The 13,460-nt window shown below is 42.8% G+C and overlaps 1 protein-coding gene across 1 annotated transcript in view; it reads right to left on the bottom strand.

The window, feature by feature from the left end:
* LOC140929158 (uncharacterized) overlaps window positions 1–13,460 on the bottom strand; it is a 67,933-nt gene that overhangs the window by 47,311 nt on the left and 7,162 nt on the right. Inside the window, exons 2-3 of the mRNA XM_073379028.1 lie at window positions 11,971–12,348; window positions 10,939–11,103 (exon numbers count right to left, since the gene is read on the bottom strand). Coding sequence (XP_073235129.1) covers window positions 10,939–11,103; window positions 11,971–12,348 — 543 coding nt within the window. The remainder of the gene's footprint in view (window positions 1–10,938; window positions 11,104–11,970; window positions 12,349–13,460) is intronic.

Here is a 13,460-nt window from a genome sequence, read left to right as displayed (position 1 = left end):
AAAATATTTGCTGTTTTTTTCTCCATGCTCATACCAGCGGGCCCTGTTTCTTATAATAGCACCACGTGTTTCTCAGTTTAAAAATCAGAAAGTTTGGTTTTGATTCGCTCAAGTTCGGCTTTGTCATCTTTACTGTATGCTGTCTGAAGTTTAGCGCTCAGTTGAGCAAACCTAGATGTAAGGAGTTTCTCTTCATCGCGGTTACGCTTTGCTTTCAATTTAGAAAACCGAACTGTCAAGCCTCTGATCTCCATCTTGACCATTTCCCAAAACAGACCTTTGTCTTCGACCTCTTTGTACTTTTCAACGAATTCTGGAATTTTAGAGCGTAATAAAGCTACGCATTCATTGGCAGATAACAAAGAATTATTAAACCTCCAATAGCCTGGACCGCGAGGCGCGGCTTCTTCATCAAAACAGATAGTGAGAATTAAAGCAGAATGATCTGAGAAGATGTTGGGCATGATTCTGCATTCTTGAATTAACTTTTGCAAAAAATTTTCTCCATGGCATTTATAACGCAGTTAAAATCGCCACCTAACACAAGGTTTTCATTTGCATATGCAGATAACACAGACTGGACAGATCCCTTAGGAAAAGGATTTGTTGAGAAGGAGCATTTGGTGCATAAATATTCACAAAGACTATGTCTGTTTCATCAATTGATGTTTCTGCGAGGATGTATCTTCCATTTTTATCGCCTAAGGTTTTGTTGATAGTGACATTGAGATTTAGTTTAAACAGGACCATTATTCCTTTACTGTGAGTTGTACCGTGGCTAGCTACAACTTTCTCACCCCACTCGGCTTCCCATCGTTTTATACTTTCCGCTGGAGGAAAATAATGTCCGATCGTTGCAGGTGCAATCATCAAAAAACCTGTCTTCTTTTTCTAGAAGTATTTAACCCTCTTACATTCAGTATCAGTAGCTTATATGACATATTTATTGCTCAATTATAAAATGAAATAGTTTGCCTTGTCCGTGTGGCACAATCCATAGACAAAAGTATAAATTTATATGGCCTGGATCGCTTTCCCCTTTAAGGAAGGAAAGCAAAATTGACTGCGCAAAAATTAAGACCAAACAAAAAAGAAAACAAAAACACGAAACGTATCTCTGAATTTGAGCAGCGTTGACTGCCTGCGCATCGAGCTAATTTGGTTTGTAAAGTACACTACTGGCCCCTAAATTATGGCCGTGAATACTAGTTCTGAGCTAATTTATACGTCCATTAAATGTCCGTAGAGAGGGAAAGCAATTGTCTCTGGGACGCGGTAAAGCGACCGATCTATAATTAGCCTTAATTCCTACCTTGAAAGATACAGTACGCTTTTCTTGCTTGGCGGCTTTTAATACTGGGTACAGCTTTTTCCTCATTTCTTCTACCTCCTTTAGAAAGTCGTCGGAAATTCCAAGATTGCGGCCTTTCGTAAGGTTTTTGATGAAAGATTTAATTAACTTTTTGTCGTGGAAGCTGGAAAGCTTGACAATAATCGGTCGCGGCTTGGAATTCGGAGTGCCAGACGATACTCGACGAGCTGATACCCTGTGCAATCTATCGAACTGAATACTTTCCTCATCCTCTTTAGGGATCTTTAAGTCGGTACGTAAAAATTTCCTCAATAAATCTTCGTTCGACTCATGCTCGCGTTCTTTTATTCCATAGAATTTCAAATTACCTCTGCGGCTGTGACACCCTAATTTAATATGACGGCGCTGCAGTTCGGCGAGTTCATGTTGGACGCGTTGAAGTGAAGCTTCAGTGTTCTTTTGTTGTTCAGCGTTGTTATCTTGTAAACCTTGTATTTCTTTTATCTCAGTTTAGCTCAGTTTGAGAACTTCTGAGGTTTTCTTGCATGCTTTTTGTAGTGTATACGATGCTAATGCAAGCGCGTAGAAGCGAGAGAATGAATGTGATGTGATACACACGGGAATTACGTAATTTGCATGTACTATAGATAGCGTGTGTTGTAATTTATTCGAGTCTGTTAGCGTTCTGATTTCGGAGTGTAACGGTCGTGAATAAAGTGTGTTTTAACCTAACCGCGGTACTACATTGGCGACGAGGATATTTCGAGGATATTTCGAGGATATTTCGAGGATATTTCGAGGATTTCGCCGAGGGTTTCAAGAGTTTCGTTGAAAATCTCGCTGTGGATTTCGTCGAGGATTTCGTCAAGGATTTATTTCAGCGATGCCGGGAGGCGGTGGATCGGGCGAAACTAACGCGACAAGCGGTACTACGAGCGGTGCTGTTGGCGGTTCTGGGATGACTTCTGTTACTTTAGATGTCAGTGGATTGGAACCATTTAATCCAAAAGGAGAGGCGCACAATTTAAGTCAGCGATGGAAGAAGTGGAAGCGAGCGTTCAGTTTGTATGTGACCGGGAAAGGTGTATCGAACGACGCTTAAAAACGTGCCTTGCTGTTGCATGTCGCTGGTATGGATGTGCAAGAAATTTATTTCACACTAGCTGGTGAGGGTGGAGATGCAAGTTTTGAAGCAACGTTAAAGGTGTTGGACGACCATTTCGTGCCAAAGGCGAACATTCCCTTTGAGAGACATTTGTTTCGACAAATTTCGCAAGGGATCGGAGAGACAGTTGATCAGTTCGTTTGTAGATTGCGTCAGCGAGCAGCGACTTGTGATTTTGGCGCCGGCGAGGATGACTACATTCGCGATCAGCTCATAGACAAGTGTTATTCGAGCCATTTACGCCGGAAATTTCTGGAAAAGGAAGGAACTGTTACGTTAGATGAATTGTTGCGTGTTGCAAGATCCCAAGAAGCGTTGATCGACAACTGAAGCAATACAGTACCGACCAAGCAGATAACCAGGTCAATGCAGTGGGTGGCAGGCTGTATGGAAACAAAAATCCCAGGAAAGCAAAGACGTGCTTTAGCTGCGGACAAGAAGGACACTTCAGTCAAGACAAAAAGTGCCCGGCGCGTGGTCAAACTTGCAGGAAGTGCGGCGAAACAGGCCATTTCAAAGTTAAATGCCCTCGACTCCATCAGCTAAGCAGGACCCATTCGGGATCTAGAGGACCTGAGAGTAGCAGAGGCGGACGCGGCAGAGGAGGCAGGAGTGCTGGTGGACTGGGTCGAGGTGGACGCGGACGCGGAGGGCGAGAGACGAACCTCGTGACTGGAAGACCTAGCCCTGGAGAGGAAGACAAAGGAGATTTCGCTGCATCAGGTCATTCGCAAAGACCCGATTATGCCTTTTCAGTGGAACAGGTGAATGATCGCAAGGAACAAAGGGGCGCTTTGGTAACGCTGGTCATTGGTGGTGTAGACGTACCCGATGTTCTCATTGATTCGGGAGCTTCATGTAATGTTATGGGCCAGCAGACCTGGGAGTTGTTAAAGCAAAAGGGGATTAACTGTGAATCTCGCAAATCTGCAAAGGAACTTTTTGCTTATGGTGGTACAGAACCTTTACCGACCCTAGGAACGTTCACGGCAGATGTCACGCTGGCTGGGTTTGAAAACGGAAGTAATGCTGATTTTGTGGTGGTTGAAGGCGATGGTCGCACGCTGTTGGGCCGAGAGACTGCCGAGGCGCTAAACCTGTTGCGTATTGGTCCTTTTCAGACAAACAGTGTTGACGGTGGGCGATCGGACGGGGATGTCAGAGAGAAATACAAGCACTTGTTTAGTGGTGTTGGTCTTTTGAAGGGCTACGAGCTTAAGCTACACATTGATGGGTCGGTGAAGCCTGTAGCGCAGCATGTACGTAGGATACCGTTCGGGTTACGCGAGAAGGTGGATGCAAAGGTGGATGAACTTTTGGAGCTTGACATTATAGAGGAAGTGCCGGAGGGGCCGTCAGGATGGATTTCGCCGTTGGTGGTGGTTCCCAAAAGCGATGGCGACGTAAGAGTCTGTGTTGATATGCGTCGTGCAAATGAAGCAATCGTCCGAGAGCGTCACCCAATTCCAACCGTTGAGGAGCTGTTACACGACTTGAATGGCAGTACGGTGTTCAGCAAGATAGATCTCAAGTGGGGTTTTCACCAGATTTTACTCAGTGAGGAAAGTCGTCACATCACTACCTTTGCCACGCATCGAGGGCTTTATCGTTACAAGCGGTTGATGTTTGGCGTAACGTCGGCGCCGGAGAAATATCAGCAGATCATTAGAGATGTGTTAAGGGGTTGTGCTGGGGTTGCGAACATTGCGGACGATCTCATTGTTCATGGGTGTGACGTGGAGGAACATGACAAGCGTCTTTTTGCGGTGTTAGATAGGCTGAGTGAAGTGGGGTTGACGGTGAACGGAGACAAGTGCGAGTTTAGATTGTCAAGGCTTACGTTCTTTGGTCACGAGCTGACTAGTGACGGCATAAACCCATCCGAAGAGAAGATTGCTGCTATAAGAGATGCTAGATCTCCCAAAGACGCAAGTGAAGTGCGATCGTTTATGGGTCTTGTCCAATATTCCGCTAAGTTCATGCCTGACGTGGCGTCCGTGGCCAAGCCTATTCAAAAGTTAACCAGGAAGGGCATCGTGTTTCACTGGGGTAAAGAGCAACAAACAGCCTTTGAGGAACTGAAGCGTCTAATCACCCAGGCAGAGACACTGGCTTATTTTAAGGTTGGCTGCAGAACGCGAATCATTGCCGATGCATCTCCAGTTGGATTAGGAGAGGTTCTCACCCAGCAGCAGGGGGGAATGTGGAGAGTTGTCTCCTACGCGTCGAGGAGCCTAACTGACGTGGAACGACGCTACAGCCAAACAGAGAAAGAGGCACTTGCCTTGGTTTGGGCGTGTGAACGGTTCAACATGTACGTTTCCGGACAGAGCTTCGAGTTGGAAACAGATCACAAGCCCTTAGAGCGTGTCTACTCGCGCACTTCAAAGCTTTGCGCCCGAATAGAGAGATGGGTCTTAAGACTACAAGGGTACGATTTAAAGTGGTGTACCGCCCAGGGAAGACAAATATAGCCGACGCGTTGTCCCGTTTGGACTCCTTGGATCACCAGGGTATAGTGAAGACGAAGTATCGGCTCCGTAGTAAAGTTTGGTGGCCGGGAATGGACAAGGAAGTTGAGAAATTTTGTAAAGTTTGTCATGGCTGCCAGGTCACTTCTGGATTTAACCCTCCTGAGCCGATGTCCCGCGTTCTTCCTCCGAGTGCTCCTTGGCAGGATTGTGGAGCAGACCTGCTGGGACCCCTACCCACAGGAGAGAGTATTTTGGTGGTGATCGATTACTACAGTCGTTTCTTAGAAGTTGCTATTCTGAAGTCTACTACAAGTGCCAAGGTCATCGAAGCACTTGCACCCATGTTTGCCAGATTCGGTTTTCCGTTCTCTTTAAGGACAGATAATGGGCCCCAGTTTGTATCCGAAGAATTTGAAGCATATTTACGCGCAAATGGTATTGAGCACAGGAAAACGACGCCGTTGTGGCTTCAAGCTAATGGAGAGGTGGAACGCCAAAATCGCTCGTTACTTAAATGTCTACAGATTGCACATTTAGAAGGAAAGAACTGGAGAACTGAATTGCTTGTATGGTTGATGGCGTACAGATCCACTCCGCAAACGTCGACGGGGACTACCCCCTGTTACATGATGTTTGGCCACGAGGTTAGGTCCAAATTGCCAGAGTTAAGGAGAGAGACGGTCGGGGTGCCAGGCGTAGAAGTGCGAGAGCGGGATTGGTCAAGTAAATTAAAGGGCAAAGCTTATGCAGATCTCAAGAGAGGTGCCACGCTCAAGAGCATACGTGTTGGTGACACAGTACTTTTGAAAGCCGAAAAAACGAACAAGCTGTCTACCAACTTCAACCCTGCTCCTTTTAAGGTGGTTCAGAGGACAGGAACAGAGGTAACGCTTAGGAACGAAGCTGGTGTGCAACTGAAAAGGAACACTGCATTCGTAAAGAAGTACAACGATGGTGTATCCAATGGCAACGGAGACCAAGTGGTACAAGCAAGTTCTACAGTACAGACAGATGAGCCAGGGCCAAGCAGAGTTCCGGAGACGACAGAGGTATCAGGGCCAAGCGGAATTCCAGGGACTACAGGAGTATCTGAAAATTCCCAAGTACAAGCTGGGCATTCTACCGAAAAGGAGGATAACGCAGCGGAAAGGCCTGTGCGGAGGTCGACCTGAACTATAAGACAGCCTGCGCGCTATAAAGACTTTGTCCTGGATGTTTAGGACTTCTTTTCCTGTTTTGTCTAGTTTAATTCAAAGACTTTGTTTTGCTGAACATTTAGGGTTTTGCAGCCTTTTGAAACTGCCTTCCTGCTAAATTTGATCAAAGAAGGGAATGTAGTGTATACGATGCTAATGCAAGCGCGTAGAAGCGAGAGAATGAATGTGATGTGATACACACGGGAATTACGTAATTTGCATGTACTATAGATAGCGTGTGTTGTAATTTATTCGAGTCTGTTAGCGTTCTGAGTTCGGAGTGTAACGGTCGTGAATAAAGTGTGTTTTAACCTAACCGCGGTACTACACTTTTCTGTTTATCTTCGAGGGATTTAACCCGGCTCTTGAAGGTTTCAAATTCGTTTGTTAACTTTAATAGTCTTTCAAGCTTCTCATCAATTTCAGCGAGACGAGCATTTGTTGACTTGCATTTTGGGCAGCCATGGCTGTCATCCTCGAAGACATCCTCGTCTGTTTGTGAGCTTCCTTCGTGTGTAGCGTGTATGCTTAAGGTCCCTATTATCACTGATGCCGTTCCAAAGCTTTACTCCTCGGGTAGGAGACTGACCGCTGACCGACAGCTCGATGGCATCTCGGAATGTTCAGCTGCCGGCTACTATGTCTCGTACTTCTCGTGTGGTAGCACTGTTTCGTGTCGTAAAGAACAACCGTGATTTTCTTCAACTGAAAGCTGTTTGTCCAGCTCATCAGCTCCAGTTTCTCTTAAGAACAGACACTCCATAACTCATGAATGCATTAGTCCAATGTACTTAAGAAATACATTCCAATCCCCGAAGAAAAGGAAATTGTTGTCATAAAATGATGCTCTAGTAGACCTCGCAACAAAATTGTCTCCTACTTTACAAAGAAGCGAATTCTAGTACAAGTGGGTTTTTGATGCTATAAAGGAGGAAACGAAGCTATTAGTTACTTATTCGAAGCCTCCCTTCCACCGGCACTTCTCGAGATGAAAAAAAAGATAGATTTGGTTGATAAACAGCACAACGGTGAAAAATGGAAGAGCGGAAGTTTTGATGATGAAAGCAGTAATAAGGAGCAAACGATGAAAAATCTTTTGAGTAGTCTGTCCAAAGCGGTGAGTAAAGAGCATGCTTTTGATTTCCTATATAGCTTGGCAGCTTCTAGAGATAGTCTATTGTGGCCTCTCCGCAGACAGTTACTTCGAAATAAACGCATAATTCCCGTGACAAACATTACCGAGCTAGTTGAGTGTGTTCAACGCCAGTTCCTCATAACGATTATGTGACCAAACCTCGCAAACCTACGGCAAAAGTAGCGACCCTCCCCCGCGAGATTGACGTTTTGTCGATCTGACGCGGTCGCTAAGCTCCAAGATTCGAATCTCGTAGCGTAGCTGGCCACAACCGATGCGAAATGCAGCGCTCCTCGGGCTCATGCAGCCGAATTTAGAAACTGGATCTCGTCGAACGGGTAGATATACACTCTTTGGACTCGCTGGTGGCAATTTTAGGGAGATTGGTTGCTTTGTTTGGCATTTATTAGCCTTCGCGCGACGAGGGTCAGTTGGAACTCTCCAGCCTTTCCTTCTTTTATAGTGTTCAGCACTCGATGGAAAGAAAGTCGACCAAACGGCGTTTAAACCGTCGGTAGGAAACAGAGTGGCAATGAACTAAAGGTAAGGGAGCTTTTTGAATCAATATTTCGCTTGATCATGATTTTTTTTCTTAGCGTTGTAGATTCGAATACATGTGATAAAATTGGCGCAATAAGGGCCCGAATCACATGTAATAATGCAAGAAATGTCGACCTTCGTTATCTTAAAGGTTACTAGTACAGATAGACAAACAAGAATACTTCATACCTTTAAGATTTTTGCACTTATTTGGTATCAGGTAATACACTAATAATTCTAGTATACTCCGACCAAAGGACCTCTGAAGCCCGAACCCACACATAGTGCGCTTGGGCTGCCTGTGAAGTAACAGGGCAAATTGGGATAACCGAAGTCTGTTTTTCTGCGATCTTTTCATGGACGTCGCCGTTGTCGGATCGTAAGTTCCCTAATATACAAATTGGAGCCGGGCTCTTTGTTAAAAATGGCAGAAAAGTTCAAATCTTAAGGAGATGTAGGACCTGGATTCTTAGGAATATCGTGGAAAACAGTAATGTCTAGAGGACGGTCGTGTCCAGGAATAGCAAGGAATGTGAAGCCCTGCTTAGACGTCTTGCAAAAGGCTCTGTTCCTTTGCCAGAATCTTGTTGTTAGCTTGACTTGAATTCCTTCCCGGCCTCGTAGAAAGTCCAGTAAATCGACTAAATGAACTCTGCGACTTTGTTCAAAGTCATTTGAGATGTCGGTACGGCTTGTGGTTCTCTTAAACGAAGAATAATTCTCCTTATGCAGAAGAACTAAGCTAATATTAAGCAAAAAATAAAGAACTCTATGCCTCCTGAAATTTAGTGGCATTTCTCGGACTTTACTTTTCAATGCATAAACCAAATCCGTACTAGCTCAAATGATGACACAGACAAACTACTGATCACCAAAGAAGCATACTGGAGCGCGCAATTATGTTCTCTTGTGCCTTTTGGATTAAATTAACGACAAGAATTTCACTCAAAAAATCGCATTCACTATACATAAAACTCTGTGGATTTGTCCTGCTAGGTGGAGTTCTTGTAAACATCTTTTTAAACAGCTTTAAACAATATTTGATTCTTTCAGTTTTTACTGTATTCATATTCATAGCCGGTTGCTGTCGGAGCGCTTAGGGGCCCTTTTCAAGGATCCTGTTATTTTTGTGCTGGTTTTGCTACTCATAGGCCTTTGGTGGGGATTTTATTACGTCTAGTTTAAAAGCTCTGCTTCAGGATTGTGTTTTAGTGTTTAGCTATATGAATATTCAGGGAACATGAATTGGGAACCTACTGCGCTTTGGCAGCTTTATTATGTCATTGTTTACTCTCATCGGTATCTTTTGATTTAAACTTGTATATGTTACGTAACCTTCATTCAATAGTATCTTTAGGTTTTAATTCTCGCGCTGTGTATTTTGTATTTTACTGCGCTTTTCACAAACATGCGAATTCTGAACTTCAAAAGCCAACTGACGATTGCGTTTTTCGCTGCCGTTAATCATCTTAACGGACCTCTTAGGAAACAAAACTTTATTTTAACAGGTTCAAAAGGTCATGGATTGTGATTTCTGATTGGTGGATTTCGATCCGTTTTGTGAGTTTCTGTGTTTCAAGGTTCGTTGCTTGTGATCGTAATTATGATTGACGGCAGCGAAAAACGCAATTGTCAAGGCGGCTTTTGAACTTTAGAGTTCGCGTGTTTGTGAAAAGCGCAGTAATCCGCTTCGTACCCTTCGTTCAATATTTTCCTTTGTTTCTGTTCAACTCGTGATGTAACCTTTGTATATTTAGTGTTAATTTAGTAATAATTGTTGTACCAAGTATATACGTCTTGTTTGAAGTACTATTATTTGTAAGTGAAGAAGGTCTTGTGATCGAAACGTTTTAGTAAATTCTATTTTTCATCTCTTTTTATCATCCAAACGTTGTTCACTTTTGGTATTTTTGACTTTTTTACCATTCGTACACCAAAATTGGACTGTGAAGCTTTCTTGATCCGTTTGGATAGACAACGCGTTGGCCCAGGTGGCTACACCACAACCAGTCTATATATAGCTCTTGATGTACATGTATATAAGTAAATATTTATGTATGTAAATCAGTCTTGATATATTGTCCCTTTTGGACAGGCATACCAAAGTTTGGACCATTCCCATGCGTTAAGGAGGAGAGGATCGACTGAATGACAAGGTTAACCCGCTTTAAACTACCTCGCGAGGTGGATGAAAAAAACCTAACCTAGTTAACAAAATCTATTGTTCTTGCTTGATTTGCATAAACCAGTTAGAACTCGATTATTACTGTAGAAAACCCGGCCGCACTCGCAGTTTTTACAAACTTGTTTACTTTAATTAGTTAATTGGAAAAAACTCGGTTAAGTTCCCAAGTGATTCCTGTGCATTTTATTCATGAAAGAGATAAAAGGCTATGACGTCATCGGCGTTAATGTATTCCACTTCACAATAATGAGATCCCACTTCACAAAAGAGGTTAATTCGGTTCCTATCATACTACTTCGATTGTCAACCGAATTCTCTCTCAAAGAAGTTCCTTTCTAGCTTCCTGTTCGGTGTTTCTTGCTTTGTTGGAGCGATTCGGCACCTAATGCAAAGGCTCCTGATAACTTTGGATACTGAACTTGCTTTGACTACGTTTGAAGAAGTCTATAAAAAATTAAGGCTGTTGTATTTTGCTATTTGTGTGTTGTTGTTGTTTTTTTTTCATAGCTACTTTACTTAAAACCAACAACTGCAAAAATTTTAGTACAGTGGAACCTCGAAATAACGAACTTCTATATGACAAAGTTCTCCATATAACGAACGATATTCTCTGCCCCAGTTACAGCTAAACAAATGGAAAAGAACCTCGATATAACGAAACCTCGTTTTATTTGGCCTGTCCATTGGGCCTTCGCCAAATCGAGGTTCCACTATAAAAAGTACCTAAAACGCAGTTAATGTTTCTTCTAATATAGGCTTGATTTGTCGTGCCGTAATGTACAGTCGACTTTATGGTGCTCAGTTTTTTTCTTGTTTTTTTTTTCTTATTTATCAATTTCCATCCCTACCAGCGCTCATTTAGTAGTTAGATCAGAGCCACAAAGCTGTTGACTTTGACCCATGCAAGTGATTTTAAAATAGTTTATCTCACCTCCGCTTCCTCCTAATAGTGACGCTGTGTCCCGTTGATCATATGCTTCATCTGAATATAGGGCATAACCCTGAGCCTGTGCTATTCCGCCATGACTAGAACCAGGTATACAAACACCGTCCAATTTAAACCCGCTAGCCTTTTTGAGGCCACCAGGACCAAGACCTGTAAGCAAAGGAAAAATCATTAATAATCTCTTGTTTACAAAACTTAACCAACATCAAGAAGTCTTATGCAGTCTTCAAAGTACAAGAAAAGTGGTATTTTATCGCACTTTAGAAATGGAGGAAGGAATTCAAGCAGCGCCTAGTTTTTATTGACTAGTACTTCACTCTGTCCATTTCCACCCAGTTGTAAAAAGAAGTACTGCACGGAATAATACTGCCTCTTCCCGTGATGGACTAGCATCCTATTCGGGGAAGTTATATCAAGGAAGCGACTTATCTCTATTTCTTAAAACTACGAGAATTTGATTAGATATAAAAGAAAACATTTTCAGTAATTGTTGAAATATCCTCGCTACATGAGTGAGTGAGTTTCTGATCATGAAGCAATGTTTTCATCTGTTGTAAGAACATAGCCTTTGTAAATATGAGCTTTAGGCTGTAAAGGTGCGAAGATCAGCATATTTAGAATTTCCTCTATTTGTTTTTTAGTCACTCAAATAACATAACAATAAAACGCTATAAAAGGTGTTAATCAAAATATAAGTTAATGTGATAAAGGAAACCTAAACAGCTGGTATGACTTCTGACCTCAGTTGTGGCATGAGTTCGAGCCAATGTTTTTGGCATTTCAAAACGTGGAATCCCTGTGAACTATTATATCACACTAAGTTTTCAAGGAAACCAATTTTTCCGCGTGTTTGAGTATGAATTTACTTCCGAAGGTTTAACGTTAAGAGACTCAGCGATTTACTGTTCGTAATTATACCGTCTTATTTTGCCTCGACCTCTCGAATAAATTTAGTGTAAAAGCAACAGCAAATTAAATGCAAACGTTAGAAAGACAAATTACAGCAGTTCCTATTACCTTTATATAGGAGTTTCTGAGGGTTACTGCGATCTTTAAACGGCTCTACTGATGACTGTGTGAACCCACCGAGACATGTTTCATCCAGCACCATCTCTGTACACGTCATGTCAATATCAGTTTCTATTAAGATGTATCCATTCTGACTTGTTATACTCAGACCATACTTTCCAAACACTTGGACTGTTGAACCGTTTCTGAACTCAATGTTGCCACTGAACCTAATCACGGCAGCGAGATGTTCACCATGCGAGCTTGAGGAAGATCTGTTTTCATGTGATGCGTTGTAATTGCAACTGGGGCAATTGTTATTAACTATGGATGGTACAGTCGTGTTAATCTTCAGTTCTTCGCCGCTTCCTATTATGAGATTACCGGCTAGAAAGGAATACAAAAGGGGGTTGAATCACTGCAGGGGGGGAAGAGACGAGGTCTGGGACCGAGAAACGATGTTCTCACAACTTGCAAAGCGGTCACCAAGCGTGGTAGTCAGCGGATAATTACAGTATTTTACCCACAGTAAATGTTTTTACACTTTTTAGAAGCGGTTAGTGTAAAACGCAGACTGCAGACTGCAGACTGCAGACTGCGGACCAGGGATAAAATGCAGACTGGGGTAAAATGCAGACTGCAGACTGGGGTAAAATGCAGACCGGGCATAAACTGTAGTTGTGGAAAGGTTTAAGGGCCAAAAATCCCGCAAATACATGTAAACGAACACTTACTTGAAGACATCTGCTTTCACAAATCCATTCAGGACTTTCTTCTCTAGAACGTTGTCGACGACCCAAAAACATATAATCGCAGTCTTGAACCTTTTTTCCGTCCGAGAGACCTCAAGTTTAGACGCGAAGTTTTCGATATACGTGACCGTGAATTGTTACAACACCGCGATGTTTACGCTTAAATGGAAGCTGCTGACCCAAAATACTGTACAGGAGGAGTTATGGCGATAAAAAGGGAGTAAATCATTCCAACAACAAAGAAAGATGTTCTGCAGGAAATTTGGATGACCTTCTATGAAAGTATTGCAAATCAAGGTACGCAGACTTAACCTGTTCGGATTTTCATTGAAACTTCTGGCGAATGTGCAATCCACTTCAACTAGGAAGCGAAGTGTGTAACTGATACCGGCTAGCTATTTCACCGATTTGGAGAAGAAGGAGCACAAATGTTTAAAAAAGTCTACAGTCTTTATTCTGCATTTTACCCCAGCCTGCGTTTTACTCTCAGTCTGCAGTCTGCATTTTACACTCAGTCTGCATTTTACCCCTGGTCCGCAGTCTGCAGTCTGCAGTCCGCAGTCTGCGTTTTACACTGACCGTTTTTAGAAGCAAGAATTGAAGCAAACCGGCAGAGGAAATCAGAAATGCTTAAAAAATTGAAAAAAATCATATCATGCTTCTTTGTTTTCTTGCATGTCGTATTTACCTTTCGGTACTGAAATGCGGGGGAAACTAAAACGCAACCGTGCTAGATCTTAACCAACA

Source organism: Porites lutea, chromosome 2 (genome assembly GCF_958299795.1).
Source record: "Porites lutea chromosome 2, jaPorLute2.1, whole genome shotgun sequence".
NCBI lineage: Eukaryota > Metazoa > Cnidaria > Anthozoa > Scleractinia > Poritidae > Porites > Porites lutea.
This window is presented reverse-complemented; position numbering and strand designations above follow the sequence as displayed.